The following is a 26,385-nucleotide window of genomic DNA, read 5'->3' as shown; positions in this document are numbered from 1 at the left end:
CTCCATCAGCCTGCACTGCTGGTCTGCTCAGCTCAGAGAGGCCAACTTGGTGGGGACATTAAAATCCTGCTCTGCTCCATTCACTGCTGGACATTTGGGACCCACACTTCGGGCTGGGAGAGCATCCTGTGCACCCATGACCTCAAGTTCTGAGCTCCCTTCTTTATTTGCATTACTGGAGCCCAACCAAGATTGAGGCCTCATTTCATCAGCATCAGGCAAACCAAGACAATACCTACCTCAATTTTATTTACAGTCTAAATAGACAAGACAGACAAAGGGTGGCTGTGGAAACAAAAGCTCTGGAGAGGTGATGTGACATGACCCGGTCACACAGCAGGAGATGAAGAGAGCCAGGAACAGACAGAGGTTTCCTGACTCCCAGTCCCAGTGATCTATCTATAGAAACATGTTAATTCTTTCTCTCACTTAAATGCTGTGGCTGGCATGCCACATACTGCCTAGTGAGGGGATCAGAGTTCTGGGAAACACATCCTTTGATTGCTAATGCTTCAGGCTAGAAATTCTTGGGTATTTTAATATAAGTTAAAATACAGCTAGTGTCAGAAATGCAGCAAGCTTTATTTTGGCGTATCTATGTAATTTCAAGTCTCCTGTTTGTTTTGTACTGACTCTATTTCTAGCTTTCATTTCCCCACTGATTTTTGAGCCGTGTAGTGTACATTTAGTGAGGTGGTTGGGGTGAGTAGTGTGGGGAGAACTGAAGACTTTGGTGTTCAAGAGGATGGAGTTCACCTGCATTTCTGCAGCAGATGTTGGGAAATCTTTCTGTTGCTGGTGCAGCAAAATCTCTCTGTGCTATCTGAAGAGCCAGCCACTTGTGCAGTGACTTTGATGTTCAAATGCCCTGAATGGCAGCAGCAATAATCAGAAAGTCACTTTGGGTGATGTTAAACTGCGGCCATGAAATCCTTTAATTTATGAAGATCTTTGTTTTTTCACTTGTGAACTTGGGAGGTTCCTGTCAGTGTCACTCAGTGCTTGAGCACAGGCTAAACCAGGGACCTGGTCCCTCTGGCAAGTGCAGGGAGGATCAGTTCTGGTGCATGTGTTCTTGTTTCTTGCTTCATAAAACAGCCCCCTTAGCCTGTTCCAGAGGAATGTGTTGAGGAGAAATACGTTACCTGAAAAATGTGAAGTTTGGCTGCAGTAAAAGGCACAGAAATACATGAAAACAGATGGATTCATGCACCATCATGTCTGGCTGTATTTCCCCCTTTTCGTTTGTCACTTGTGTTTCTGTGTTGGCTTTATTGTGCTGAGCCTGTAGGACCTTACCTGTTGTATTTTTCTTTTTGCCTGTAGATCAGGCAGGGGCAAGCTCCAACCTGATCTTACTGTGTGGTTAAAAAAAAACCAGTAGTAATGTAATCTGTGGGCAAATTGCACTTTAATTCGTAATTGTCCTATGAATATGGACTTGGCTTTCAAACACACTCTGAGTTTAAACTGCAGTTTGACTTTTATTTAGATAAATGCCTTTGAGTTCATAGTGAAATGGATATCTGCTGTAGGCTGGTATTGATTTAAAGGTCTCTTGAGTGTTTTAAAAGACAGTAGGGGCTTACAGGACAGCATATTTTAAACTGAGATGCTTGGTTAGGCTTTACACTCCTCTATAACTTCAGCTCTAGGCTCTGTTAAGAGCCAGCCTGTGTTGCTGATTTGTGGAGCATTCTTCCACAGCAGGTATTGGCAAAAAAAATTGAACATTTTGGGCAAGCAGCAAAGAGCTGCGTTCAGAGCTGAAGTGATGGGGAATGGTGTGATGTGAGAGCCATCAAATGATTCCCTCGTGCAGGGGAACGCTTTGAGGACTTCCCATAAATGCATTACAAGAGGGCAGGTGATCAATATCTGCTTTTTAGCTTGAAAGAGGTGTTTATCACTTCCTGCAAAGTTGGTAAGCTTTGTAGTCTTTCAAGTCTTGGTATTTGCAAGGCTGCTGTGAGCCTGGATTTCTCTGTGCATTGCCACAGAGAGCAGTGTGTTGGTGTGAGCATTTCAGGAGATATTTTTCATCAGTGCTCTTCTGGCAGCTGCTTTTTCTTTGTGTGTGCCTCAGCTCTAGGACCATGGAGCATTGGCAGAAGTTCAGTGGGTGCCTTGGTGACTTAGATCCTGTTTGGGCTCCAGACCTGCTTGCTTTCTGTGGGCACAGTTTTAAAGCAACAAAAAACCCAAACTAGGGAAGATGGGCCAGTTTTCTAGTCAGACTGGCTTGGTGGTTTGAATAAGCAGCTCAATGTTTGAAAGCTTATCTAAAATCAAGCCATGAATCTTTTGGGTTGTGCTCAGAGGTGCAGTAAGAGGGTGTAACCTCCCTGCAGAGGAGGCAGGAGGGTTGAATTTTACCCAGGGTAATATCCGAGAGCAGGGTGTGGAGCAAAATAAAATTAAAGAAGTCCCCCTCACAATTTCCTTACAATTCTCTGTTGTTGCTGTTCTGCTACCGCCCATCAATTTGCCTCCTCCCTCTTTAGATTACACTCTCACAGAAACATGCCAGCACTGCATACAGAAGGGTAATTAAAGCACTTGTTACTTTCTGCATCATTAGTCACTTGGTCTTAATTGATCAGGTTAGTCCCTGGCTGCAGGTTTGACCTGTCCTGTGTGGATGCTGAGAGTGCATGTCTTGGAGGGAAGGCTCTGCTGCTGCACTGTGTGATGCTACAGCAGAGCATGGCAAAGCTCTTGCTTGTGGAGTTAGCACTTAATTTGCATTATTTTGCCTGTCTGCTGTCCCTAGCAATTCCTGCAGTGTGTTCCCTCCTGCAGCATGTTGAGCTCTGGATGTGTTTCCAGTCAGGGGTGTCCTGTGAGGCAGATCTGCTCTCCCACCAGGCTGCACAACCCATTTGTCATCCATCAGCTAGAATATTATTTAGGTTTAGATTCAGGCTGTTGGATAGCTGGAAAGTGTTGGCTAGGGTTGTTGAGGACCAAAATATGTTCTACTGTGTGGCTTGAAAGCTGTATTCACTGATTAAAAAGAATTAGTGACAGACTAATTATAGCATCTTGTTAGAAAATATAGAATATATTTTATGTTTACACATATCAAGTGTACATATGTGTATTTTGTATTTTATAAAAAATACCCTGTGTGAATATAGCTATAAAATATTTAGTGGAAGGTTTGTTGATTGTTTCAGTTCAGGCTTTAATTTGTCAGGAAACATCCTATTCATCTGTGATTAGTTTTGTGGTTGGAAATAATCAATAGTAGAATAATAAATGTAATTGTGTAATATGAAGACAAATTAAAACCACACTAATCTAATGCAAAAGAGGAAGAAGCTTGGGGTGAGCTAGATAAGATTTTTGTCATGGAACTAAACTCACTTGTGTATTCAGCAGAAAAGTGCTGCTCTCCTGTCTAAGTTCTCTTAAAAAAAAAACCAAAATCCAAACCCTCCTAGTGTAATCCAGAATAATTAAGATGACTCTGTTTTGCTGAGCAGGGTGTCTGCATTTTGCTGATACCTCTGTCTTTTATTTTAACAGAAACCTGAGCTACAACAAGTTGGCAGAGATTGATCCTTCTGTCTTTGCAGAGCTGTCGAACCTGCAGGAAGTGTAAGTATTCCTTCAAAGGCTTTAATTGTGTTTTGCCAGGGCTGCTTGTGGGCTGTGAGGAAATTATATCTGGCTTCCTAAGACAGTACCTTCCTTTAGCTAAGTTGAATGAGCAGGTCTGACTTGGTGGGGAGGTTTTTTCCTCTATTGTATCTGGGCTCCTTTTTTTAAACTAATCAATGGGCAGAACACAACATCCCAATTAGAACAGCAGAGCTGTTATTGGAAATCATTGGAGTTTGCCTCCCTGGGTGTTGTGCAATGCTTGGAGGCAGCAGTTGAGCACACCTGAGCACACACACAGAGCTCCTTGCTGAAAGCATAACCCTAAAGCAAGGCACAGCAGCCTGGATTGTGACACCTGATGCCAGCCTAGCCCAAATCTCCCAGGAAACAAAGGTGTAGTGTAGTGGCTAACAAAGCACTTAACTGTGCCTCCTCCTCTCTCAGACATTTGTGTCCTTTTGGAACCAGAACAAACTCTGCTGGAAGTCTTGCTAGAAGAGGCTAAGCCAGCAGAGCTGTCCCCCGCTCTGGTGGGGAGCAGAGGAGCTGGTGAAGGTCTGAGTGGCTGTGCCAGCCCCTCCTTGCTGGTAAAACAAACCCATTTCAGGGAACTGCAGGTTTTCCAAGCTCCTGATCTCTAAGAAGGCTCAGCAGTTTCACTCAGAGAGGGGCTGCACTGTCAGCCCTTCACAGGGGTTCCTGGAGTTCTGATTTTGGGGTTTAAAAACCAGAAGTGCCTGAGATTGCAGGCGGTGGGCTGAGGTAATGAGCTGTGTTTGCCTGGTGAATCGCTGGCATACTTGAGGTTTGGGCTCTCTGAAGAACTACTGCTGCCTCATGGGAAACTGAAAAAACATTTCCTTTCAGAAACAATACTGTGCTCTATCAAGCATTTGCTCTTGTCCTCTGTCTGTTTTCATTAAGTGTTGGCTCTGGGACTCATGGAGGGGCCAGATCCTGTGATTCTTAAATAGGCAAAAAGTGGAATTCTCCCTGGCTGATTGGACTGTGGAGATTCATGCAGCATCTCTCCTGGCCTGATTGCCCCTGGCTCCTCTGTTTACACAAATAGTAGGGACTTGCTGGGAATCATGAGTGAGTGAGGAATGGATATCAGGAGTGACTGCAGTGCTCTGAAATCAGCTCTGCACAGTCTTTAGAGAGAAAGTGATGTGGGTCTGCAGAACACTGCCTGCAGGATCTGTTTTCTCAACTTCTCTTTTCACTGTGGAAAGCCTTAAATTGCTCTGTGCTTAAAGAAGAGAATTGCAGCCCTGACTCTGTGAGACTTTATAATTATCCTGACATGACTGTGGCTTAGCAACAGCTTTTATTCATGGAAGTGCCTGAAGGTGTGTGACTTCAGGGAGCACAGGGTGGGAAATTGGGAAATGTGTGTGGCTTCTGATTCCCCAGGTAGGGAATTCCCTGGAGTAAAGTGCTGTGCATATGTGTGGAGCAGTGAACAGTTCCATGCTGTAAAAAGGTGTCAGGGTTTCTGGGGAGATAAGTAATGCAGCCACAGTGTAATGGGTAGATAAGAGCTGCTTGCTGTGTCAGAAAGACAGGGTTAGGTAATAGGGAAAGAGCAGAAGAGTGAGTAGGAGGGAAAGGGAGCAGTCAGAAATGGCAGACTGGAGGGGAGGCAGAGGTCTGGAGCAGAGCCTGGAAGGCAGTCTGAGGGAGAAGCTCTATTAAAAGCCCTATCTACTAATCTTGGTTGCTTTTGAATAACAGCTAAACCACAGACCACTGAAATAAACTTCATTTCACAAGGAGAACCACATCTATATTGCCAGAGCATCTTCTTTCTGAGGGCTTTTTTTTTAAGCACTTGACAAACATTCATGAAATAAGCATCATGCTGTGGCATGTCTCTAGAGCAAGTCAGTGTTTCTCTGTGCATGCTGTGCTGGGCAAACCAAGGTACCCTCAGGGAAAGAGATTGCCCCAAATAATAGATGCATTGATAAGAGCTGAACCTCCCATGATGCTTCAAACGTGCTGTCTGTGGCTCCTGAGCATTGCACAAGGCTTAAAACTCTGTGTGTGTCTCTCCGTGTGAATAATTACTGTGGTGTATTTTGAAAACATTTTGTTTTCCCTTGATTTAAAGAAAATATCTGCAGACCAAAAGATTTAAACTTCATCCCTTATCTTTGATGCTCTGCTTTGCTTTACTGAGATTTGATAAAGTCAGAGCAGAATTTACCCTCCACTTCTCCCTGAGTTGAGGCAGTTGTTTGTGTGCTTTGTTTTGGTGGCCTTTATGAGAAGCTTTATAGAAAAGTTTTAAGTCTGTGTAGGATGAAATTTAGTGGCTCAAAGTGATGCAAAGCCCTGTGATCCCACTTGCTCTGAAATAAAGGGTGGAGGCACAGGGTAGGGGCTGGACTGGGACATCATTTTCCTTCAGGACACTTGATCTTTCTCTCATCCCCTTTGGTGCCTTCATCTGGTAACAATCCCCTGGTGTCCATCCATTCTCATTCCATGGATGGATGGATGGATGGATGGATGGATGGATGGATGGAGGGTGCTGCTGTGTGGTGGGCCCTGTGCTCCTTTCTGGGCTTTCCTCAGGTCATGTGGCTCATGGAATCCCCCAAATTGATGTTTTCGTGGCTCTCAGGCTTTCCAGGCTCATTGGTAGCAAAGAAAGTAGTAACCACGCTAAAATTCCTCTCCCAACAACTCACCTATTCTTTTCTAAAGTGCCTTTCACTGAAAGCTCTGGAGAGCTGTGCTGTTTTTGAGCAGGCTCCATTTCAGTTTTGACACCAGCCTGGCAACTGGACTGTAAATATTTTATATGGGTGGCCCCCCCTCCTCCTCTGCTCAGCATCCAGAGGGTTTGTGTCATCAAAGGTGAGGGCTGGGGAAGGAGACTGAAAGTTTTTAAAGTTGTTGAGCCCAGCTGCTCTGTTTTGAGGATTTTTTCCTGCTTTTTTTTTTATTTTTTAATTTTTCAATTCCTTTACATAGGGAAAAAGGGAAGACGAGTGGGAAATCCCAGGCAAATACAGAGCTTGGCTGTCTCCTCTGTGTCAGCAAATGGTGCCTGTGAGCCAAGAGAGAAAATGAGGTGGGAGAAGCACTTCTGACTGATTCCTGCCATGGCAGGAGGCTGATCTATGAATATCACACTTATGTCAGAGGAGGGTTTGACCAGTTGTTAGATGCTGGTTGGTGTCAGAGCTGCTTAACCACAGCCGACCCAGGCTCCTTCTTCTCCTGAAGATGCTTAGCTAGATGTTAATGAAAACATGCTCAAATAGGCATTTTAATGCTCTTTCCAGCTTGCTCTGTACCTTTGGAAGCTCCAGACCATGTTGTAATATGAGCAACAGTGAGCTTTTAGTTGCAGAGTGGAGCTCCTTGCTGAATTGCAATGCATCTGGCTTTTTTCCCTTACATTTTAAGGCATGGGTATAATGTCAGAGGCAGAGGAAAGCTTTTATCCCAGCAGTGCTTGGAACTCCTCGTGAAATCAAATATCTTGCCTCCTCTCAGAGGAGCCAGAAGGGAAGTTCTGGGATAAATGTGCCACTGCCCTCTCCCACCTGCCAAAAACAGTGTTAAAAGGAAAGAAGAGGGAAAAAAACCCAACATAATTTAAGATTGCCCCTACTCATGCCTGTGGCTTAGCAACCCTGGGCTGTGCAGCTCTGGGATGCAGTGCTTTGCACCCAAATTGTGACCTTTTCAGGATTTTCTGCAGAAGGAGAGCACTTGGAAGGCCCAAAGTGACCCAGAGGCTGTGCCTGGAGCAGCAGGGATGGGAGCAGGGCTGGTTTGGGGGTGCAGGGGAGCCTGCCCAGGACTTGCCTGTGATCACTGCAGCGAGAGGGGGGCGTGGGTGAGAAGACTGAGAAATTAGGTAATTTTCAGGCAGCCAGACGAGCGACTGTTACAGTAATTAATTGACTAATTCACCGTACAAACAAGGGCTCTTTAAAGCAAGGAAGAGCCAGTCACATGGCAAGGATCTGCTTTCAGTCAGAAAAACACTTGAAGCATTAGGCCCTGGCAGGGGACGTGTCTGTGCTGGTGGTGCCATTTAACCAGGGGCTCTCTGTGCTCCCCAGCTGCCTGGACCGGTGACATTTCTGTGCCCAGCACTGCTGCTGTGCTGCTGCCTTTGTGGGGAAATTCCTCTGAGATTTCCAGAGCTGGGCCTGCTGTGGAGAGGATGCCATTAGGTTGTGTCCCCAGGCCCTGACCTGGTGTGAGCAGGGGAAGGGGTTAACTTCCTGTCCTGAGCCATGGCCCACATGGCTTTAAGGTGCAAAATTCTCCTGTCTCTGGTTTGATTCTGGAAACACAGGCTAGTGGAGGGCTGTGGCACAATGCTTTCCTGCCTGGAACTTTGGGGAGTGGGTGGCAGGGAGGAAAAGCTTTACTCTTATAAAGACAATATGTTGGAATCAATGATGGTGGCTCTTATATATTAAAGATCAAGGTGTGGCCAGCACGGGTCCAGAAAACCCCTTCAGATGGAGGCTTCTGCCTCAGTGCCAGCCCTCCCCTGCTCCTGTAGGCCTGGGCACACTGCTTCCCTTCAACCCTAATTTCTGTTTCTTGCAGGAGGCTGGACCACAACGAGCTGAGTGCCATTCCCTCCCTGGGACCTGCAGCCTCCAGTGTCCGTGCCCTGCACCTGTAAGTCACTGTCCCCTCCCCTGGCTCTGGGCTCCCTCTGGGGAGGGTTTAGCTGCCTCTCAGAGCTCCACGGGTGTCACACTCGTTCTGTTGACTCTAGATTTTGGTTTTTGGCTTGTTAAGAAATTTAAGAATTAATTAATCTTAATTAAGAAACATCATCTTGAGCAGTGTGATTTGTGTGAGGTTGTGTGTTGTGCTTATGGTCAGTGGTAACTTATGTCAGTAAATTCCACAGGTTGAGTACAACTTCTTTTTTCTCATCTGCTTTGGGTTTCAACCATTAGGTCATACTTGTGCTATTGAATTTTACATTTTCTTTGTTGTTCTTTTTATTCCTGGGCCTGTTCTGATCATTTCTTCTTTCCTCTTAAAGCCAGAGAGTATTCATATCTTAATCTTTTAGGGAACTCATTCCAGACCTGTTTTTGTGATTTCTTTCAACTTCTTTTTACCATTTTCTTTTGAGAGAGCAGTGACTGTAAAGGATGATCTGCAGAAGGTTTGAAGTTCCTAACTTTGGTAGTTTAGATGACCACAGAAGCATCAGACACCTGAGAGCCCTTGTGTATTGGCCACCAAGGATCTTGGGTCCATGGTGCTGCTGAAGGGAATAAAACATTAAAATATCAAACTATTTAGTATCTAAAGAGTGTGGATTTCTAAAATGATTTTTTGCATGTGTCTGCTTGTACTGTGCACTGAGAAGGAATTTTGCTGAGGTATGCACGATACCTCGCAGCTTCCTGGGAAGTGTTTATGGCTAACAGGGACTCCAGCAAAGTGCTGGAGCAATTCAGGTGGTGGCTTCCAGCCTTCATGGCCCTGCAGTACTCCTGCAGGCAGGTATCTGTGTTCTCCATGGATTTGGTGCTTCTTGTGGTGTGGAATCATCTGTGACCACACCACCGGCTGATTGGCCTCTCTCGCTCAGAAGGCTCTGACTTACTCTGAGGCAGTCTTTATCTGCTGACCTACTGTGCTGCCGCATTTGTGCTGTGCACCAGGCTTTGAAAAAGACCTCCAGAAATCTGATTTATGGATGGAAAGCTTGCATAGAATTTGCCATCCAGGGGTATAGTTTTAGGCCCCCCCAGATTGGCTTCTCTTTCTCATGAAGTCTATAAATGCTCTGAGTTCCACAAGCCCCTGTTGTTATTTTTTGCTATTAATTTAGCTGTTGGCAAAGAACCAAATTGCTGGAGCTTTTGGTTTTTTATTCCTGAAATGAAATGAGCAGTTTGGAAAGGGGGAATAATGACTTGTGGAAGGCAGTAGATTTACAGCTCCTCTGAAATTTCAGAGTGGTGCAGAAGGAAGGAGAAGCTACAAAGCCAAATGATAAAAAGATGGTATTCTGAACAAACTGCTTAGTATCACTTTCCAGAAATCTGAATTGCTCTCCTCAGCTGCTGCACATAAATAACTCTGATAGCAGGATTTGTAATACTGCTGTCATACTTCTGCAAGAAGGGTCTCTTTGTTTAGCTTGTATTAGAGAAGGCCACTTCTTTTCCCCCTTGCATTTCCTTTTAATTTTAATCAGAGATAAAAATAACCTGAATGATGTTTTAAAGTACCTGCTCCAATCGATGTTGCTGACTCACATTGGACTGATTTGCTGAGGAAGTGAAGTTTTCTCCATCTTTGGGAGTCTTTAATCAATTGCTTGGCTTCCTAAAAGATGGGCCTTTAGTTCAACCCTAGGTTAATGGGCTTGATAGGCAAATTGGTGGGTAAAGTTGTTTAGCCTTGTGTGATGTGAGGAATCAGATTATATGGTCATACTGGTTTCTTCTGGCCTTCCAGTCTGTGAAGTAATAATTGGGGAGGCTGCCAAACCAAACCCAGGGTGAAGGCTCATAATGAAGACTTGTGTACTGAGAAACTGGTTTGTGTTTAAGTGTATAGTGTTACAGTGTATTCTTAATGCTAAAGAAAAATAAATACGTTTCCTGTTTTTTTTTCAGTGTTTAGAAATGTGTGAAGTGTGTTTACCTCACAAACCTCTGAAGTAGGTTTTGTATATTGCATGTGGTTAAGTATTTCCAAAGGACTGTTAATGTATTATAAAAGCAAGGCTTGTGTATTTGTCACTCAAAACATCCCTTCTGGATGATTTATTTCATCTCCTACTCTTCTTAAACAGGAGAAAGCACTTTTTCTCCTTTTGGGGCTGAGAGAAACAATACTGGCAAACTCAAATTTCATATAAAGTTTGGTGGTGGGGTTTTTTTTTGGATTTTCTTTTTTTTTCCTTTTTTTTTAATAATCTTTGCTTTTCATTCCCTGCTTTTGGGTTTTCCTTACCTGTTTCCATCATCCAAAACTTGCCTGCCCCACACATATGAGGACCAAAGGCCAGTTAAATATATATGTAAGCATGAGAATCTGTTGAAGAGAGAATTCTCAGAGCTTTCTGCAAGCCTTTGGATGTCCCAGGCTGCAGATGGATGCAGACATAACATATGTACCAAAAATGCTTTGTCCTGATACAGAGCCATGAAGTTTGGTTCAGTTCAGTTATTCCTCGAAGAATCAGTTTGTTTGCCTTGCATGTTGAAAATATTGCCAGAGTCGTTCATTTCAGCAAGAGCAAACATAAGGGACTTGATAAGGCTTTTAATAGAACAGAAGGGAAAAATAATCTATGTAGGGGTTACCAAATAAAGACAGACATTAAATGCAAACATCTGTTAGTGCAAACAAAAGCCAGGAAATTCAGCTGGGAGGGGGAGAGACCGAGTCTGGATTCATTCCGAAATTACATCGGAATAGCTGAGAGGAGAACCTTGCCTGAAATTCCCACAGCATTTGTAATTTAGTTACAGTTCCTAGACTTGGACATTGGGGAGTTGATGGCAGGATGTTTTCACTGACATGCCCTTGGCTGAGGATTTCCCATCCCAGTGCAGCTACAGTGTGTTAACTCTGAAGGCTCTCGAGGAGACCCTGTTACCTGATCTGCTGGGGAAAGGGGTGATGGAAGAAACCATTTATTTGCAGAACTTAGTCTGTTTATATCCAGCTTCCTCACTAACTTGCATGGGAGAACTCTTAGGCTTGCCAGGTTAAAGGAGCTGCAATCAACCCTGCACTAGTCTGTTATTATGGGTTTCCTACAAACCCCTAAGCTCAGCCCTTACTCTGGGGCCTGTCTTCATTGCTGCTGCATCTACCTGCATGTGAGTAACTGCACCCTGGAGGGGTTTTGGGGCATTTGGACAGAAGATGGAGGTGAATCCTTGTCCTCTGCCCTGGCTCCAAGCCTGATTAATCCAGCATCCTCTGCCACAGGCTGTTGGGCAGCTGTAGGGCTCAGTGGAGAGTGCTAACCAGACTTTGGAGCAAGCATGCTAAACAGACAACACTCTGCCACATCCTTAGCTGGCTGGGAATTAAGGAAGTTAACAGATTAAACACTTAAAAATAACTTTCATTTCTTTCACTGTGAGTCTTCTAAGCCTCCAGCCATTTAGGAACAAAGGGGACAGTGACCCACAGCAGTCAGCTGTGTGTTAGCAACAGGCAGAGCTGTTTGAGATGCTTTGGCCCCATCGTCTTGCTCTGAATAAGCACAGATAACAAGGAACTCAGAATAGGGATTTTTAGAGCAAAAGAGTGTGAAATAGGATTAGCTGATTCACAAGAAGATGCAGTGACACTGCAGTGTATGTACTGGGGAAAGCGAAATCAATAGGACTACTCTGCTGCCAGACTGAGCAGAAAAGTCTCTTGAAGAAAATCAATCTTCTTTACAGGCTCATTAATGTAAAGATCAATTCACATTAAACTGTAATTAAACAGAGAGCTAATATGAGAAGGGTAAGTGATCTGCTGTGCCCCAGGCAAAATAGATCATGTAAAATTTGAAAACTAAATACGCGGAGAATTGGAAACTGGGAGTGGCAGGGAACATGCTAGGACTGCTTGGAAAAGGGCTGATGAGCTCAGGTGCTGGTTGGGGCAGCATGATCCTCATGGGAAGGAGGGTACTCAGTGCTCTTCCAGCTGGATGTCAGGTAAGACAGGTCAAAGACTTCAGCCAGTCTCTTCCATTTGACCTGCATGGTTTCTTGTAGAGTTTTTGCTCTTAAGTGCTGGGGATTTCTTTATAATTCTGGTTAAATTAGCCACACTGTTAAGATTGTGATCCTTGTCTGTGATTTTCTTTGACTCTCATTAGACCTTTGTACTAGATTAAAGTTGACTGGTCTTGGAAGTCAATAATGTGGCAGAATCAGGATTGCACTATTGAGCTGTTGCCTCATTCCTCCACAGTGAAGGCTTGGGAAAGCTGCTGTTATTTTAGTGCTGTTTGCACTGCTTCACTTGTGTTGTCAGATGGGGTTTGCAAAGACTTTCTGAAAACCCATGTGGTCCATTAGATTCTTTGAGCTGCTGTTTTGCTTTCATCCGAGACAAAGGTGTCTTGCTTTGTGAGCTGAAACAATGCAAGCAGCCTGTGCTCTGCTGCTCTGAGTGGGATCTCACAAATACAAATACACTTTCCTTTCTGCAAGATGTCCTGGGAGCTGGGATGGTGGGCTTGAGGTCTGTGACTTCACTCCATCTTTGCTTTTCAAGTTAAGGTGTTGCAGACTCTGTTGAGCATCAGGACTGCAGCTCTGTCAGGGTGACCCTGTTAGAGGGAAGAGCTCAGAGCTGCTGCCATCTGTGCTGCTCCTAGAGCTCAGCTCAAGCCTGAGCTGGTCTCTACACGAGGTGTGAGCTCACTTTGTGTTCCTGGCTAGGCCAGAGTAAAAAGCTCTGTGTGGGCGGTGTTGAGAGCTGGGAAGTTTGGCTTGCAGGAGGAATGAGGTTTGAGCTCACAGACAGCACAGACCCAGCCTTGGAGGCCATTTGTGGCCTGGGATCCTGCTGTGCTAATTGCTGTACAAACAGAACAACTGCCTTGACCCCCAAGGGCTTTAATCTGCAAGTCATCTTTGCTGGAGTTAAAAAGGGATGATCTAACAATTAGAAATAAGGAGACTACTCTGTTAATTCCATCTGGGTCGCAGCGAGAGGTTTTGTGCTCACAAGCACCAAATCCAGATGAGTCAGAGGCAGCGGGGTCTGCTCCGAGTCAGCAGCTCTGCCTGTGTGCAGGACGTGCCTTGGGCAGCTCACAAACCACACTGCCTTCCACCCTTCCTCATTATTGGTCCAGAGAAAACTTTCTCTGGGAACTGAGGTGGTGTGGATAGATAAGTGGGAGCAGATTCACCCCCAGCCCCTGCTTGCATCACCTACATGGTGTAATGTCTGCAGGGGCCAATTCTCCAGTGTTTGTTTAAGTAATTCCCCTTGGAGATGGAGAGAGCTGCTTTCTGAGAGTTTGGCTATGCAGGCTATACTACTGAGCTTCTGGGTTTGGATGTGAAATACATTAATATGGAAAGGGAAAATGAAAAGAATGCTGAAAGGCTGTTCAGTGTGCAGCAATTCACAGGCATAAGATATTCTGAAACCCACCTCTTAAGTTTGTTTTGCTCAGAGTTCATATTAAGGCTCTGGTGTGTAAAGTCTGCAAGTTTTTGAGGCCAAAGACTGCAGGAGCCTTCCCAGTGGATGAAACTCTCATTAATCATGTACTCCCAAGCACCAGAAGAGATGCTGCTTTGACTTTTCTTTTGGGCTGTTGGAACTGTTCTAATCATTTGCATGTCCTCTTTGAGCTTTTAGATATAACATGAGTGCATGGAAATGGCAAAGGATCTGAGGCTATTCCAGGGAAATGAGTAATCATTTTTTCTGGAAAAGCAACAGCAGTAAAGCACACAGTTATCAGACTCAACAAAAGAGCATCAGAAAGTAATCTGGGCACATACAGTGGAGTGTAAAAATTGGCCAGAGGATAAAGATAGTGAAAGTTGGTGGCAGCTCATGAAATACCAGTTACCCCTGGAGGCTGCTCTATTATGTATTTCATAACAAGCATTTTGTGCAGCCGTGGCAGCTGCTTCTGTGAGCAGAGAATTGCTGTGAGCTAGGCCAGATCTGCTCTGGCATCTATGCGCTGCTTTGTAGGCCGTGCTGGGTTCGTGTGTGTCTGGAGGGAGGAGAGGACACCAGTGGGACAGAGCACAAGGTATGGGGTTGGAATACTGGAAGGGGATCTTTTTGTGCAGGACCAACATATTCATTATATCCCAAAGTATGTGTATACATACGTATATATATATATACACATATATACATATGTATATGTATATGTACACACACATATATGTACACACACCCCCCTTTGGGTGAATCTGCTTCCTCCAAGCTGAAGAGGATCTGCCTCAGGGCAGCTGGAACTCCTGGATGTAAAGGAGTTCCTGCCATCTCCAAGGGCAGGAGCATATTTTATGTACAATGCACAAAGTGCGAGTTCTATCCCTCTGCAGATCAAGCCTACATCAGTTGTTAGGGTCATCTGCAACCATGGTCTTTTGTTAAGGTCACTATGAAAAATAGCTTCATATTTGAGCCTTAGAATAGCCCAAAATTGCTACTATTAATATCTGTGGTGGATTGACTGTCTCATTTAATGGCATATGGCAAATAAAGCACACATCTACAAAAGCAATTCCTTTGTTAGTCTTCACAGACCAAGCAGGTTTCAAATATAAATAACTTGCTGAGTTGAAAGTTTTTTTAGTTCATTGGAGTTTCCTGCCTAAAAACTGCTGGCAGTGGCAATTAACTTTGCTCAGAGGTGAGTAAAAGTCAAGTTGAAACTACAGTAAAAGCAAGTTGAATTATTTTGGGGTAAAATTCGCTCTCCATGTTCCTCTCTGAAAGCTTAGCCAATTCAGCTTTTTAACAAAATGGCACAATATAAAGAAGCTCTCAGTATGTGTTCCCACATCCCTACTGAGACTAAGCAGTTAGTTATCCTGGTTGTAGACAGTGGTCCTTGCTCAGAGTATGAAATAAATCCCAGAGAGGAATAAGAAGAGGGGTGGGGGTAGAATTGTGGGGTTTAAGTTGGGTGGCATAAAACACTGGCACCATTAGGAATAGTGTAGGGTAAAGAAAATGTTCACTTTAATGTGATCCTCTGAGGTTAGGGTTGGCAGAGATTAGCAAAAAAGTCTGCTGAAAGCTCATTTCTAACTGAATAAAAGCCAGCTATGGGCTGGATTTTCTCTTATTTTTAACCCATGTCAAATTCCCCAATTAATTGCAGAAGTGAACAATAGAGATCATGTCAATAGTGATTATCTTGCAAAAGCAGCCCTGCTGGGGGTGTGCAGAGTGGAAAATGTGATTGCTGGTTAAGAGAGATGAGAAAGTGATCTGTCACACCTTCAGATGAAGTGATCACTTGAGAGGCCACGCTCCCTCAGGTTTGTGTGCATAACTCCTGCTTGTTAACAGGAATTCCACGTGAATATTGATTGGGAATAAGTGGTTGGGTGAGTACATGTTCTGCCTGTCAAACCATTTAATGTTCAATTGCACGTCAGGGAAAATAGCAAAGGTAGCTGGAAGATGAAACTGGAGTGCAGGGCTGAGCGAAAAGACAACTGTGTTAGTCAGATCTGAGCAGATAAAATGAGTTGGGGAGAGGTAGAATTAAGAGCTGATGACAAAAGAAAGAATCTATAAATTGCTCATGGGTTTTAGACTTAAAAATAATTTCCTGTCCAGTCCATCTACTGCAGATCACACACTCAGTGCTGACCAGGGTGGTGATTAGCATGAGCAATCAGGCCACGGGATTGGACTTTCTGTAATCCCTCAGGTGCCCTGGAAAAGGCGCACTTTTTGGTGATCTTACCAAGAATTTTTGCCTTCAGGGTTGTTTCCTTGAGAGAGCAGTCACCTTTTTCAAAATAGAAGGAACTGAAGATGTAAATGGTCTTACTAAAGAAGCTTGAAGAACTTACTAAGTGGTGGTGAATGCTTACACTTGACTGTACAAGATCTTTACCAGGGAAGCTTGAACAGCCTGTTTTACACCAGCCTGGCTTAGCACAGAGGCAGTTCTACTCTAAACCCCAAATTTCCTCTTCCCTGGATGTTTTGACACCTTGTTCTTGGGTTTCCCAAAGCCACCCTTCCTACTTGATGAGCTTCATTAGCAACAGGGTGCCTGTTCTTGTGAAGAGCAGCTCTTTTCTTTGCTGACTTGACCGCTGCTTTTCCACATTGGAGCTATTCCTTCTTGCAGGCAGAGCAGTGTGAGCCCAGCAGAGCTCAGTGAAGTCTGCCCAGAGGCAATCCCTGTTCCTGTGACCTTGCTGACAAGACAGATAAGCCCTTTCAACAGAGCACAAGTGTGTGTCATGTTGGAGCAGACGAACAGCCAGCCTATCTACATCTCTCAAGTGTTAACAGGAGTTTGACTGGCCAGTCAAAAATGTGTTTCTTCAAATGCTGCCTTTTTCAAGAGGCAGGTCTTTTAGCAGCTTCTGCTGTAAATTCCATGAGGCTGAGAGCTTGATGGTGTGGAAGATGAATTCAAGTATGTTGTCCTTTCTTTACCTCTCTTATCACTGTAGCTAAATCCACCTGTTTTCATGGTGTTCATGGCAAAGGTGGGAAAAGCCCCTGTGTCACATTGTGGCTTAGAGATGCAGACAGTGCATGCTATCAAGTCTGCTTGCAGTTAAAATTTGGATAAAAGTTGCAGCATCATGGGCAGAGCCATTGCATTTGGTTTGCACTTGAATTGCTTCTCCCCTTGTGTTATTTTCCCCTCCTCACTCCCGTGGAGAGACAAAAGCAAAAACAAAACCACCCACAAAACACATGTGCTCTCTGGGCTGTGGTGGATCTTATTTACTTTGATCATGTATTACACAAAGAGAAACTAAAATCAGTATCAGGATTTAAGGATGAAAGTGCCTCCATGCCCTGTGCTTTTGGAGCTTCTTGGCTTTCAGATGGAAATGCCATCCTTGTTGATTAGAAGCACAAAACTTGCATGTAATGAAATGAGAGGAAGCTGCTGTCTGTGCTCCAGCCCCTGCTCTGTGCTGGTTCAGTTGACATCTGATTTTTGCGTTTCTGTTCTTCCTTATCACAGACCTGGCTCATCTTTGAGGCAGTGATAAGGTGGGGGGCCTGGGCAGCAGCCCTGACACGGGCACTGGGCACTGTGGGGCTGGGGAGAGCAGGAATTAATCAGAGCAGCAAACTGGTGGGGTGAAGCTAACCTCTTTCTTGGCTTCAGAGAGTTGCTTATGCATTTAATTTGGGATAGAAAATTGAGTTTGGCTGGCATGTATCAGTGGCAGAAGAAAGCCCTTGAGGGAGAAGCCAGTGGCAGAGCAAAAGAGTAGCAGACCAAAGATATGAGATGTAGAGCATGGAAACACTGACCTGACTGTCATCTGCCAGCAACTGAATGACCCCTTTCAAATACTGATGCAGCCCTTCCTTCAAAGAGGCTCTGCTGAGTGCCACGACCCCGTTCAGACAGCTGTGCAGAGCCCTGTGGTTTCCTGCATTCTTGTGTGAAAACTGCCATTTACCTTGTATGACTCCCTTCCTTCTATTCCCACAGGACAATTTTCCTCCTTAGCAGAGTTCAGCACTCAGGAGATCCTCTCCTCTCCTTTGCAGCCTTTCTCACTGCTTGCTCCAGATGGAGGTCAGGGAATGTGAGAAGTGACAGGAGCATGGACAGAGAGCTGGAGGAGGGGGTGAGAGGCTCATACAGCTCTGAGTGCTTGCAGACTGCCCCTTTCAAAACCAGCAGTGATGATGTTCAGTGGCTTAGAGATCTGTCCCTCCCTTGTGCCTTTGGCCAAACTGCATCACGGGCTGGGCAGCCCCTGCTGAAGATACCTGGCCCCAACCCCTGCAGGTGCATCCTCCATTGAGGGGTGAGCTCAGGGCTCTGCAGATCATCTCTGAGATGCTTTGGGGTCAAGTTCACAAAAGTTCAGGGAGGCTCATTACAGAGAAGCTGTGCCAGACAATGAGAGATGCTTTGCACAGCCTGTTTAATGGATCTGAGCCCTTTGTGAATACATCATTTTAAAAGCTGCTGCAGAGCACAATCTTGATGAAACATGCAGTATAACCAGAAGAGAGCTGGTCCTCTTAGAGCCACCCAGTTGCTGATGAGGGGACTGTGCCCATAACAGAGACTGTCTGTCTTCAGGAATCTTTATTTGCTTTGATGTTACAGCAGGTTGTGTAATCTGCAGCCTCTGTTGTAAAGATGACTAAATTCTAATCCTGCCTGTCCCACACATTTTGTTCTCTTAACGGAATGAAATGCTGAAGGCTTAGGAAGTTGTATGTTGCAAAACATATCCGAAATCATATGGTGGCAAGTCAAAGTCCAGTGAAAGGAAATGCAGATCAAAGTGAGGGAAGGAGAGAGCTTTGAAAAATGACATGGCTTACCTCAGTGAATCTAGCACACAGTGTAAGGTCATGTAAGAAGTCAGAAAGTTTACATAAACAGTGCCAGTTCAGAAATATTCAAAGAGAATCTGTATCTCAGTGGGCATGTGGTGGTTTTGGTTACAATAGCAGAAGGGCTTTCCTTCATGCAGTTCCTGCTTAACCCAACAAAACCCATTAATGACTGTTCATCAGATCCAGGCCTTTGCTTATGTCCAGCTGCTGGGAAAGATTCTAAAGAGAATGCTTGATCCCCTCCCCTTATCCTTTTGGAGGAGCTGTGGGAGTGTGCCTGGCAGCAGGATAACATCTGCCCGTGGTTGGGTACCCGGGGCACGAGGATGCTCTGAGGCCACTGGGAGTGCAGCAGGGTCAGTGTGAGAGGCAGATGAGCTTGGTCCTGTGAGTGACCACAGAGTAGCCTTTAATAATAGACAGTGAAAACATAGCCCCTGGGTCACACTGGGCTCACATGAGCAGCCCTGTTGGCTGCAGTGGAACTATTTGTGTGAGTAAGAGTTTGCTTGTGGGAAGAGAGTTCATGGCACAGCCCTCTGCAGGTGGCAGCTGCTCCCAGGCCCAAAGGGGTGAGTTAGCAAATCTCAGCTCCCAGACTGATTTCTGCCTCCAAACATCCATGACCTGGAACAGAGACACAGTCACTTCACTGTGAAAGGTTCCATTTTTCTCCATCCCCTCCATCTTAAAAAAAACCCAAAGCCCAGGTTGTTTTTAAACCCCGCTGTCTTGTCCCAGCTCTGTGTAGCTGGGGGTAATTTGCTTTGTGCTTCTCCATCCTAAACCACAAAATAGGGTGACAACATGACCTGATAAATAAAAGCCCCCTGGAATATATCTGGTTTGAAGCTGATGTACAGCAGATGAATAAATCCTCTTCATATTTTCTGCTGTAGTTGGATATAGTTGGAACAGCTCCATCAGATTGTTTCATGCGTTATTCCTTTATATGATTTTAAGTGAAAAACAGTGTGAAATGCTCATGGATTTTGTTTGCTTCATCTTAGACCTTCTTCTGAAGGAATGCTAGGGAGAGGGAAGATCTTGACTTACAGTCTTAGGTGGGGCATATAAATCTTTAAGGGAAAGTTTGGATATCCGTAAAAAATTACACGAGTGGCTTTTTTTTTTCAGTGGTTTAGGGTTTTGTGGTTTTGGGGTTTTTTTTGGGCTTTTTGGGGATGGTGTTTTTTGGTTTTCTGGGTTGGTTTGTTTTGTGTGGCTGACCCTAAAATGCAGTGGCTGGCTGGCCTGCCACTGCTCTGCTCTTGTTGTGTGTGCAGCCAGCACCTGAACAAACAGAGCTGTATCTGTGACAGCCTGGGAATCCGCCAGGATTCCTCAGGGAAGGAGTGATTCAGAGCATCTGAGAAAAGTGGGGGCTGCTTCCATGCATCCCTGCTTCCTGTCCACACAGCAACCCATGCAGCCTTGCTCTGAAAGGACAGTGGGGCAGTTCCCATAAGCAAATACAGTTTTTGTGTTGGATAAAAATACACGTTCTTGTGACAGTACAGAATCTTGTGCCTCATGGATTATTCTGGAAAGGCTGATATGACAACACAAAGTGTCAGACAGCTAGTGGGGCTTTCCAGAGCCCTTGGGAAGTGTGAGGGCTCATGCACATCAGGCAGTTCAGTTTTTCTGGGAAGGTTTCATGTGAGGAACTAGAGAATGGTGTGACACAGACTTCCAGTATGTCACCTGCATGCATACTTCAGCTGCAGAGATGGCTTCACTCTACTGCAAGGCAGGCATTTCACAAGTCACAATACAGAAGAAATAGTTTTCTGGCAGAAGTCTTTGGAAGTAAAATTTGTGAGTAAAATGTTAAAACCATGTAAGAAGTTCTGCATTGGTAAATTGTTTGAACTTCGAGTCATAGCTGAAGTGCAGGTCCCAATGACATTCTTCCCCTTCCTTCTTTCCGTATGTTAATGAAAATCACTTAGGAGATCTTTGGTTACTGAATGTAAGAAGGTGACCAGGAAAAGCAGGAACATTTATGCTGTTGTTGTAAACACAAATTCATCTTCCAGATTATCGTTACCCTTCTTGCCTTGTTAGGAAAATTACTCAGGCATTGCACTCTACTCTAAAACCATGATTTTATTTATTATTTTCTGTGTTTGTGCGGTGAGTGACAGGCTAAAATCAAACAGCAAATCATATAAGGTGAAAGCTTAGGAACCCATGTCTTTGATCTTCTTCAGTGTTTCTAGAAGGATCGGTACTGGATCTCCATCTCCTCTGAGCTGAGGAGGAGGAGGGCAGGTAGTTGCAGGCATGTGTTAGTCACAGTGTGTGTGATCCATCTCTGGTTACCCTGCCTTTGATCTCCCTCCCTGTGCACAGCCAGTCTGTGACACCAAACCTTGCCTGTCCTTCTGTACCAAGCCCCATAACTCTTTCTGGCTCCAGCATTTTGTTTCTTCACTACTTTGTCACGATGGAAATCCTAACCAAACCCTGAACTTTTTAAAATCTCTCTCTTTCTAGTCCTGTGATCTCCCTCATACGCTAATTTTGAAAATGTGCTGGCATATTAATAGAACCCTGCCTGAGGTGCAGAGCCCCTCTTTAGAAGCTCAGTTTTATTTTTGATGCCTATAACAGGTGCTGGTTTAATAGTTTTGCTGTATTACAGCTTTCCTTTTTCTCTGGTGAGCCGGGCCAGATCTGTAAGCTGACACTACATGAAGGGCAGGCATGTGACTTCTGCCTGCCTTTAGCCTCACTTCACACTGAATATTTACACTGCAGCTACAGCAGCCTTAATTCAAGCTTTGTCTAAACCAGGAGGTTTTGTACTGATTGTATTTAAATCAGCCCAAGCAAAGCCCCTCGTGCATTCCTGTCTGAGGGTCTTGCTTTGATTTTCTGCTGTCAGCTTTGGAGTGGGCAGCTGCTGGGGAGAGTGAATGTGGCTCAAACAACAAAGGAACGTTTTTGTGCTGCTCTTTGCATCCATTTCGCACGAGGAGTTTGAAGCTGAGGTATAAATTAAACTGAGTGGTGTTCTCCTTGCTTGCTGCAAAGAGGAAGGTGAATTCTTCCCCTATTAGGTCTGGTGGAAAATGTTTCACAGCCTGTTTATCAAATAAATATTCACAAAGACACTTCGAATGAGGAAACGCACCGGGATTAAAGTGTAACTTTACCTCTAAAATACAAGCTGAGATTCCTGGAAATGCTGCAAGCCTTTGACTTTGCGCCACCTGTTATTTTCCTGCCACCCCCTCCAGCTCCCTCCCGACTCAGAACAAACCCAAACAGGCTTTGGCTGTGCTGGAACGTTCTGGTTGTTTTTCTCAGCGCGGCGGAGCAGAGAGCGCGCGTTGCGGTTTGTTTCCTCACGGCCTTGCTTCAGCAAGGAGCTGCCTGAGGTTGATCCCAATCTCCTGTAAGCACAAGGGATCTGTGCAAAGTGCAAGGGCTGAGGGGCTGTGCTACCCTGAGGGGCTGGAGGGTGCATCCACCCAGCTCTCCTCTCCCTCTGTGGCCGGAGCTGGTGCTGACCCCAGGGTGAAGAAGTTCCTGAACAAGTGCCATGAGTACAGAGAGTGTGGAAGGGATCACTGCTGACTGCCAGCTACCTTAGCTTGGCACAGAGGTGTTCCAGGTCTGTGTTAGCTGCAGATGAGGTGTCTCTGGGAATGACGTTGGGTATGAACTTGGAAGTTCTGCTGTTTTAGCCAGATCCTCCCATATTCATAAACAAACCTAAATGGACTTGGATGGACTCCCTAGTTCCTATGATTTCTTTTTCACTTGAGCTGCTTTTACTCCAGGTTTTTAGTCCTCAGCAAAGGCTGCATCATCCTAGCTGGATAGTCCTTTTCCATGCACATTGCAGAGCCAGAGGTAGAGAGGGGTTAAGGAACTTGCCCAAGGCAGATGAGTCTGTGCCAGAGCTGGGAATAGAAACCAAGAGACTTGGCTCCCACTCCAGGCTCTAATTGCACAATCTCACATTGAAGCCCTGTCATTGTACACTCTTGAGGTAACACTGGCTGAAGTGAGGCAGGGAAAGCTCTTTCCAGGCTCTGATACCCAAGGAGTGGGGAGAGGAAAGGATACCTGGAGGTGTTGGTTGTGCAAGCACCAATTATTTGTGCTTTAATGCCTGGTTTCAGCAATTGGTTCTAAAATCTGATCTGTCACATTTGAAGCCAACCCAGTGTGAAGTGGTTGGGAAAAATCCAGCCCTTTTCCAGTCAGTGGTAAAGGGGAGAGGCAAATTCATAACATCACTGGGTTTTTTTGGTTTTTTTTCTGCAAAACTCCCTTGGGATGAACAGGGGAACAAAGGCAGGAGAGCCGAGAGGATCCAAGTAGTAACAGTAAGGGTTAAATCACATTTGGGCCCTTACCAAAAGAATGAAAAATAAATTGTAATCAAGCTAGTAAAAGGTTTGTGCTATGTTGCCTTCATATCACATGCTGTGTATAGGAAAAGTCACAGGCTTTGTTTGAAGTGCAGTGCTTTGAGAGGGTGCAGTGCTTTGCAGCGAACTGTCTGACATTCCCCAGCTGGGACTGGCCCGGGATGGTGTTTGGAGCTGAGAGCTACATTTGGAGTCAGCCCATGTTTGAAGGAGAAGGGGGAGAGGGAGAGAAAGGAGCCAGTTTTTCTGCCTGTGTAAAATAAAGTATCCCTCTCATCTGCCAGCTGCAGCACATGAAAAGCGAGAGGCAAGCAGACAGAAGTCACCTGGAAACTGCGAACGCAGCTCAAACCAAATAGTTCTTTCCTGTCCTTTTCTTCCCTTCTTCAAGTCTGTCTTCTGGGATGGGTTGGGAGGTCTGGCAGGCAGGCAGAGTGGATATATGTTGAGCAACCAAAGCACAAAAATATTAATACTCCAAAAGAAAAAAAAAAAAAGAAAATGAAAAAACATTGGCTTCTGAAGAGCATTTCATGTCCAAATTCACTCTGTGCTCTCAGTCCCTTGCAGACTTTGCTGCCCTGTGTAGGGATTGTCAGGTGATTTATAGATTCTCCACGTTCGTTTGTACAAGCCTTCATTTCCTGTTAATTTACAGCCAGATTCATCTCAGCCATCTCAGCTTAGATGAGATCAGAGCTGAACTCGCAGCCCCTGCTTCAGGAGAGCTCCAGAAAATGTGCTCATGCTTTGCTTTCAGTTATGTCTGTGTTGAGGTACTTTCCTGAGTCAGGCTTGGATGCACATTTAATGGGTGCTCTTCTGAGGAGGAGAAAATTTCTGAACCTTGCGATTCTACTAATCAAGTTAATTGCAAAAAAAAAAAAAAAGTCCTAGAGGGAAAGAAATTTCCCTTGTCCTTGTTTTTAGTTAATGGAGGTCACAAAATTCTGGGTATAGTGATTTTTCCTGTATTTTAGTCTCACTGTGCTATAAATTCAGTGTACCACTGTCCTGCTGGGTGCATCAGACTTTATTCCCAGCTGTAAATGAATATTGGTCTTTTGGATCGCAGCCATGTCATTACCTTTGAAACAGTTGTGGTTGTGGAGACCTGTGTGCAGGTAACCCATGGAATAACCAGTTTGGAGACATAAATTATGACTTTCCTTTGATTTTTATTGACACCTTGTTGCATTGTATTAGCAGCTATAGTGCTGTAAAATTTGTCCTTAGTGTTTTCTGAGCCTGCACTGAATTAATTATCATTTAAACTCTTCAGTCCAAGTAGTGTGTCTGTGCCTGTTTCCCCAGCGTTGAGCAAGGGCCATGTGCTGGCTGTTTAAAGGGTGAGTCTCCCAAAAGCAAATTGTTCTGGGGTTGCAGATTTTTCACTCTTCCTGTTGTGGACACCAGCAAAGGTTGTGGTGAAACAATCTGGTTTTAATAACAAGGAGGGTAAAGGAGCAGATCACCGTGTGGGGAGCAGCACCCTTGCCATGTGCTGCTGGCATTTTCTGTCAAAGGGAGGAGGTTTTCTTCCAAAGGGGCTTGTCTGAACCCCTGGGAGAGCCTGAAGTGGGGGTGAAGCTGGAGAAGATGGGCTCCTAAACAGCTGGAAGTGCCTGCAAAGCTGTGTCAGACATCCCTCAGTTTTTGTTTCAGAGGGCTGATGCTTTGTTAGGGGAGCTGGGATTTGCATTCAGGAGTGCTTTCACTGGCTGCTCTCCCCTCCTCTGCTCACGCAGTAGGTGTCTGGATGGATTGAGGCACAGGACTTGTCTGAACTCTCTTTACTATCTCTCATTATTCAGCAAGTTCCCAAGTGTCTGGTGAGCGTCTCTGTTTGGAGTGCCTCACTCAGAGCCTTGCCAGTAATATCAGTGACTGCTCTAAATTCACATCAGGCATGTGCTCTGCTCTTGTGACTAATGCACAATGTATTTTTTTAATTGATTACTGTTCTCTACTGACTCAGGCCACAAAGGAGTCAGAGGAAAGGACTCAGTGAGGGGGTGATTTTTACTTAGACCTTGTGGAGTACAGATGAAGTATAAAGGCATTTAACTGTTTGGTGGCTGTGGAAGCAAACTGAGGGCAGTTGGTAGGAATTTCTCTAAAGAAAAACCTTAGGTTGAATCCCTCAGGCTGTCCTGGCAGCAAACACAAGTAATCAGTGCAGGTCTGATCCTCCAGCTGGTGCTTGGGCACTGCAGAGTTGTCCTAATCCTACAGCAGGACAAAAGTAGCAAAAGATAAGGAAATGCCAGCAAGAACATTTGCAAGACTTCTTATTTCTGTGTGTTATAAATCATTGTAACAGTGCAAAGCTGGGAATTTTCAGAAGAATCCTTAGGAATTTAGAATGTTATGTAACTTTTGTTGAGTTTGTGTTTAGTTATTTGTTTCCTTCTCTGAAAGTCACATTCTCTGGATAAAGCCTTGGCATGTTGAGCCACTGATCTGCACTCCTTGCCTTTGGGATTCAGAAGCAGCCCTGCAGTCCTTGCATGTAACAAATCCAGTTTGGAAGTGCAGGCTTGTGGGAGAGCCCAGATTAATGGAAGAAAAACTGATGAGTGGAGTCAATAGTTCTGTAGAAGGAAAAAAGTGGAAGCCTACAGATACCTGTGAGCTGGCTGTAGCCAGAGGAGCAGCGAGGGGATTAGGGAATCTCTCTGGAATGGTTAAAAAGTTAAAGCTGTTAAAAAATCACCATAACTCCCGAGTGCACAAACTCAGGGCCAGCCTGGGGGCCTGCTGCAGGCTAGGATATTCATTCTGTTTTTCTGAGAGAGCTAAACAGTCCCTTTTTCTGCTGCTGACTGTTGCAGGCATCACAACAGGATCCGCAGCATTGAGGGCAGAGAGCTGCAGCCCTACGTTACCCTGGAAACGCTGGACCTGAGCTTCAATGACATCACGGAAATCCGAAACGGCTGCTTCCCACAGGGACTGCTCATCAAGGAGCTGTGAGTTCTGCTGGCTGGGAACTGCTTTTGTGGACTCACCACAGCACAGAAAAGGGCCTCAAACCTTCAGAAAACAAAGTCATGAACATAAGAAGTATGGGATTCTTTGTCAGGATTTGAAGTGCAAGGGAGAGTTAGAAGGCAGCACGTTGTCACTGTTGTCAGGTTATTTTTTGAGTGGTGTTTGGTTTCTGATGTAGCTATAAAGAATGCAGATTATTATCAAATGTGTTGCAAAGAAAAGGTATCTTTCAGGTATCCTACATCCTTCATATGTAGGTGTCTTTACAATTGCAAACCCGTGTGCATCTAGAAGAGTGGAGAGAGAGCAACTATTTAATCATTAAAGTGGCTTTCTGAATATTGAGAACAGACATGTC

The 26,385-nt window shown here is 44.9% G+C and overlaps 1 protein-coding gene across 1 annotated transcript in view; it reads left to right on the top strand.

The window, feature by feature from the left end:
* The window catches only part of LRIG1 (leucine rich repeats and immunoglobulin like domains 1), a 93,520-nt gene that overhangs the window by 31,668 nt on the left and 35,467 nt on the right, over positions 1 to 26,385 (top strand). The window contains exons 2-4 of the mRNA XM_030956883.1: positions 3,532 to 3,603; positions 8,197 to 8,271; positions 25,868 to 26,005. Of these exons, the coding sequence (XP_030812743.1) occupies positions 3,532 to 3,603; positions 8,197 to 8,271; positions 25,868 to 26,005 (285 nt within the window). The remainder of the gene's footprint in view (positions 1 to 3,531; positions 3,604 to 8,196; positions 8,272 to 25,867; positions 26,006 to 26,385) is intronic.

This window comes from Camarhynchus parvulus, chromosome 12 (genome assembly GCF_901933205.1).
Source record: "Camarhynchus parvulus chromosome 12, STF_HiC, whole genome shotgun sequence".
In the NCBI taxonomy this organism is placed as follows: domain Eukaryota; kingdom Metazoa; phylum Chordata; class Aves; order Passeriformes; family Thraupidae; genus Camarhynchus; species Camarhynchus parvulus.
Note: the sequence above shows the minus strand (reverse complement) of the source record. Positions and strands in the feature narration are given on the sequence as shown.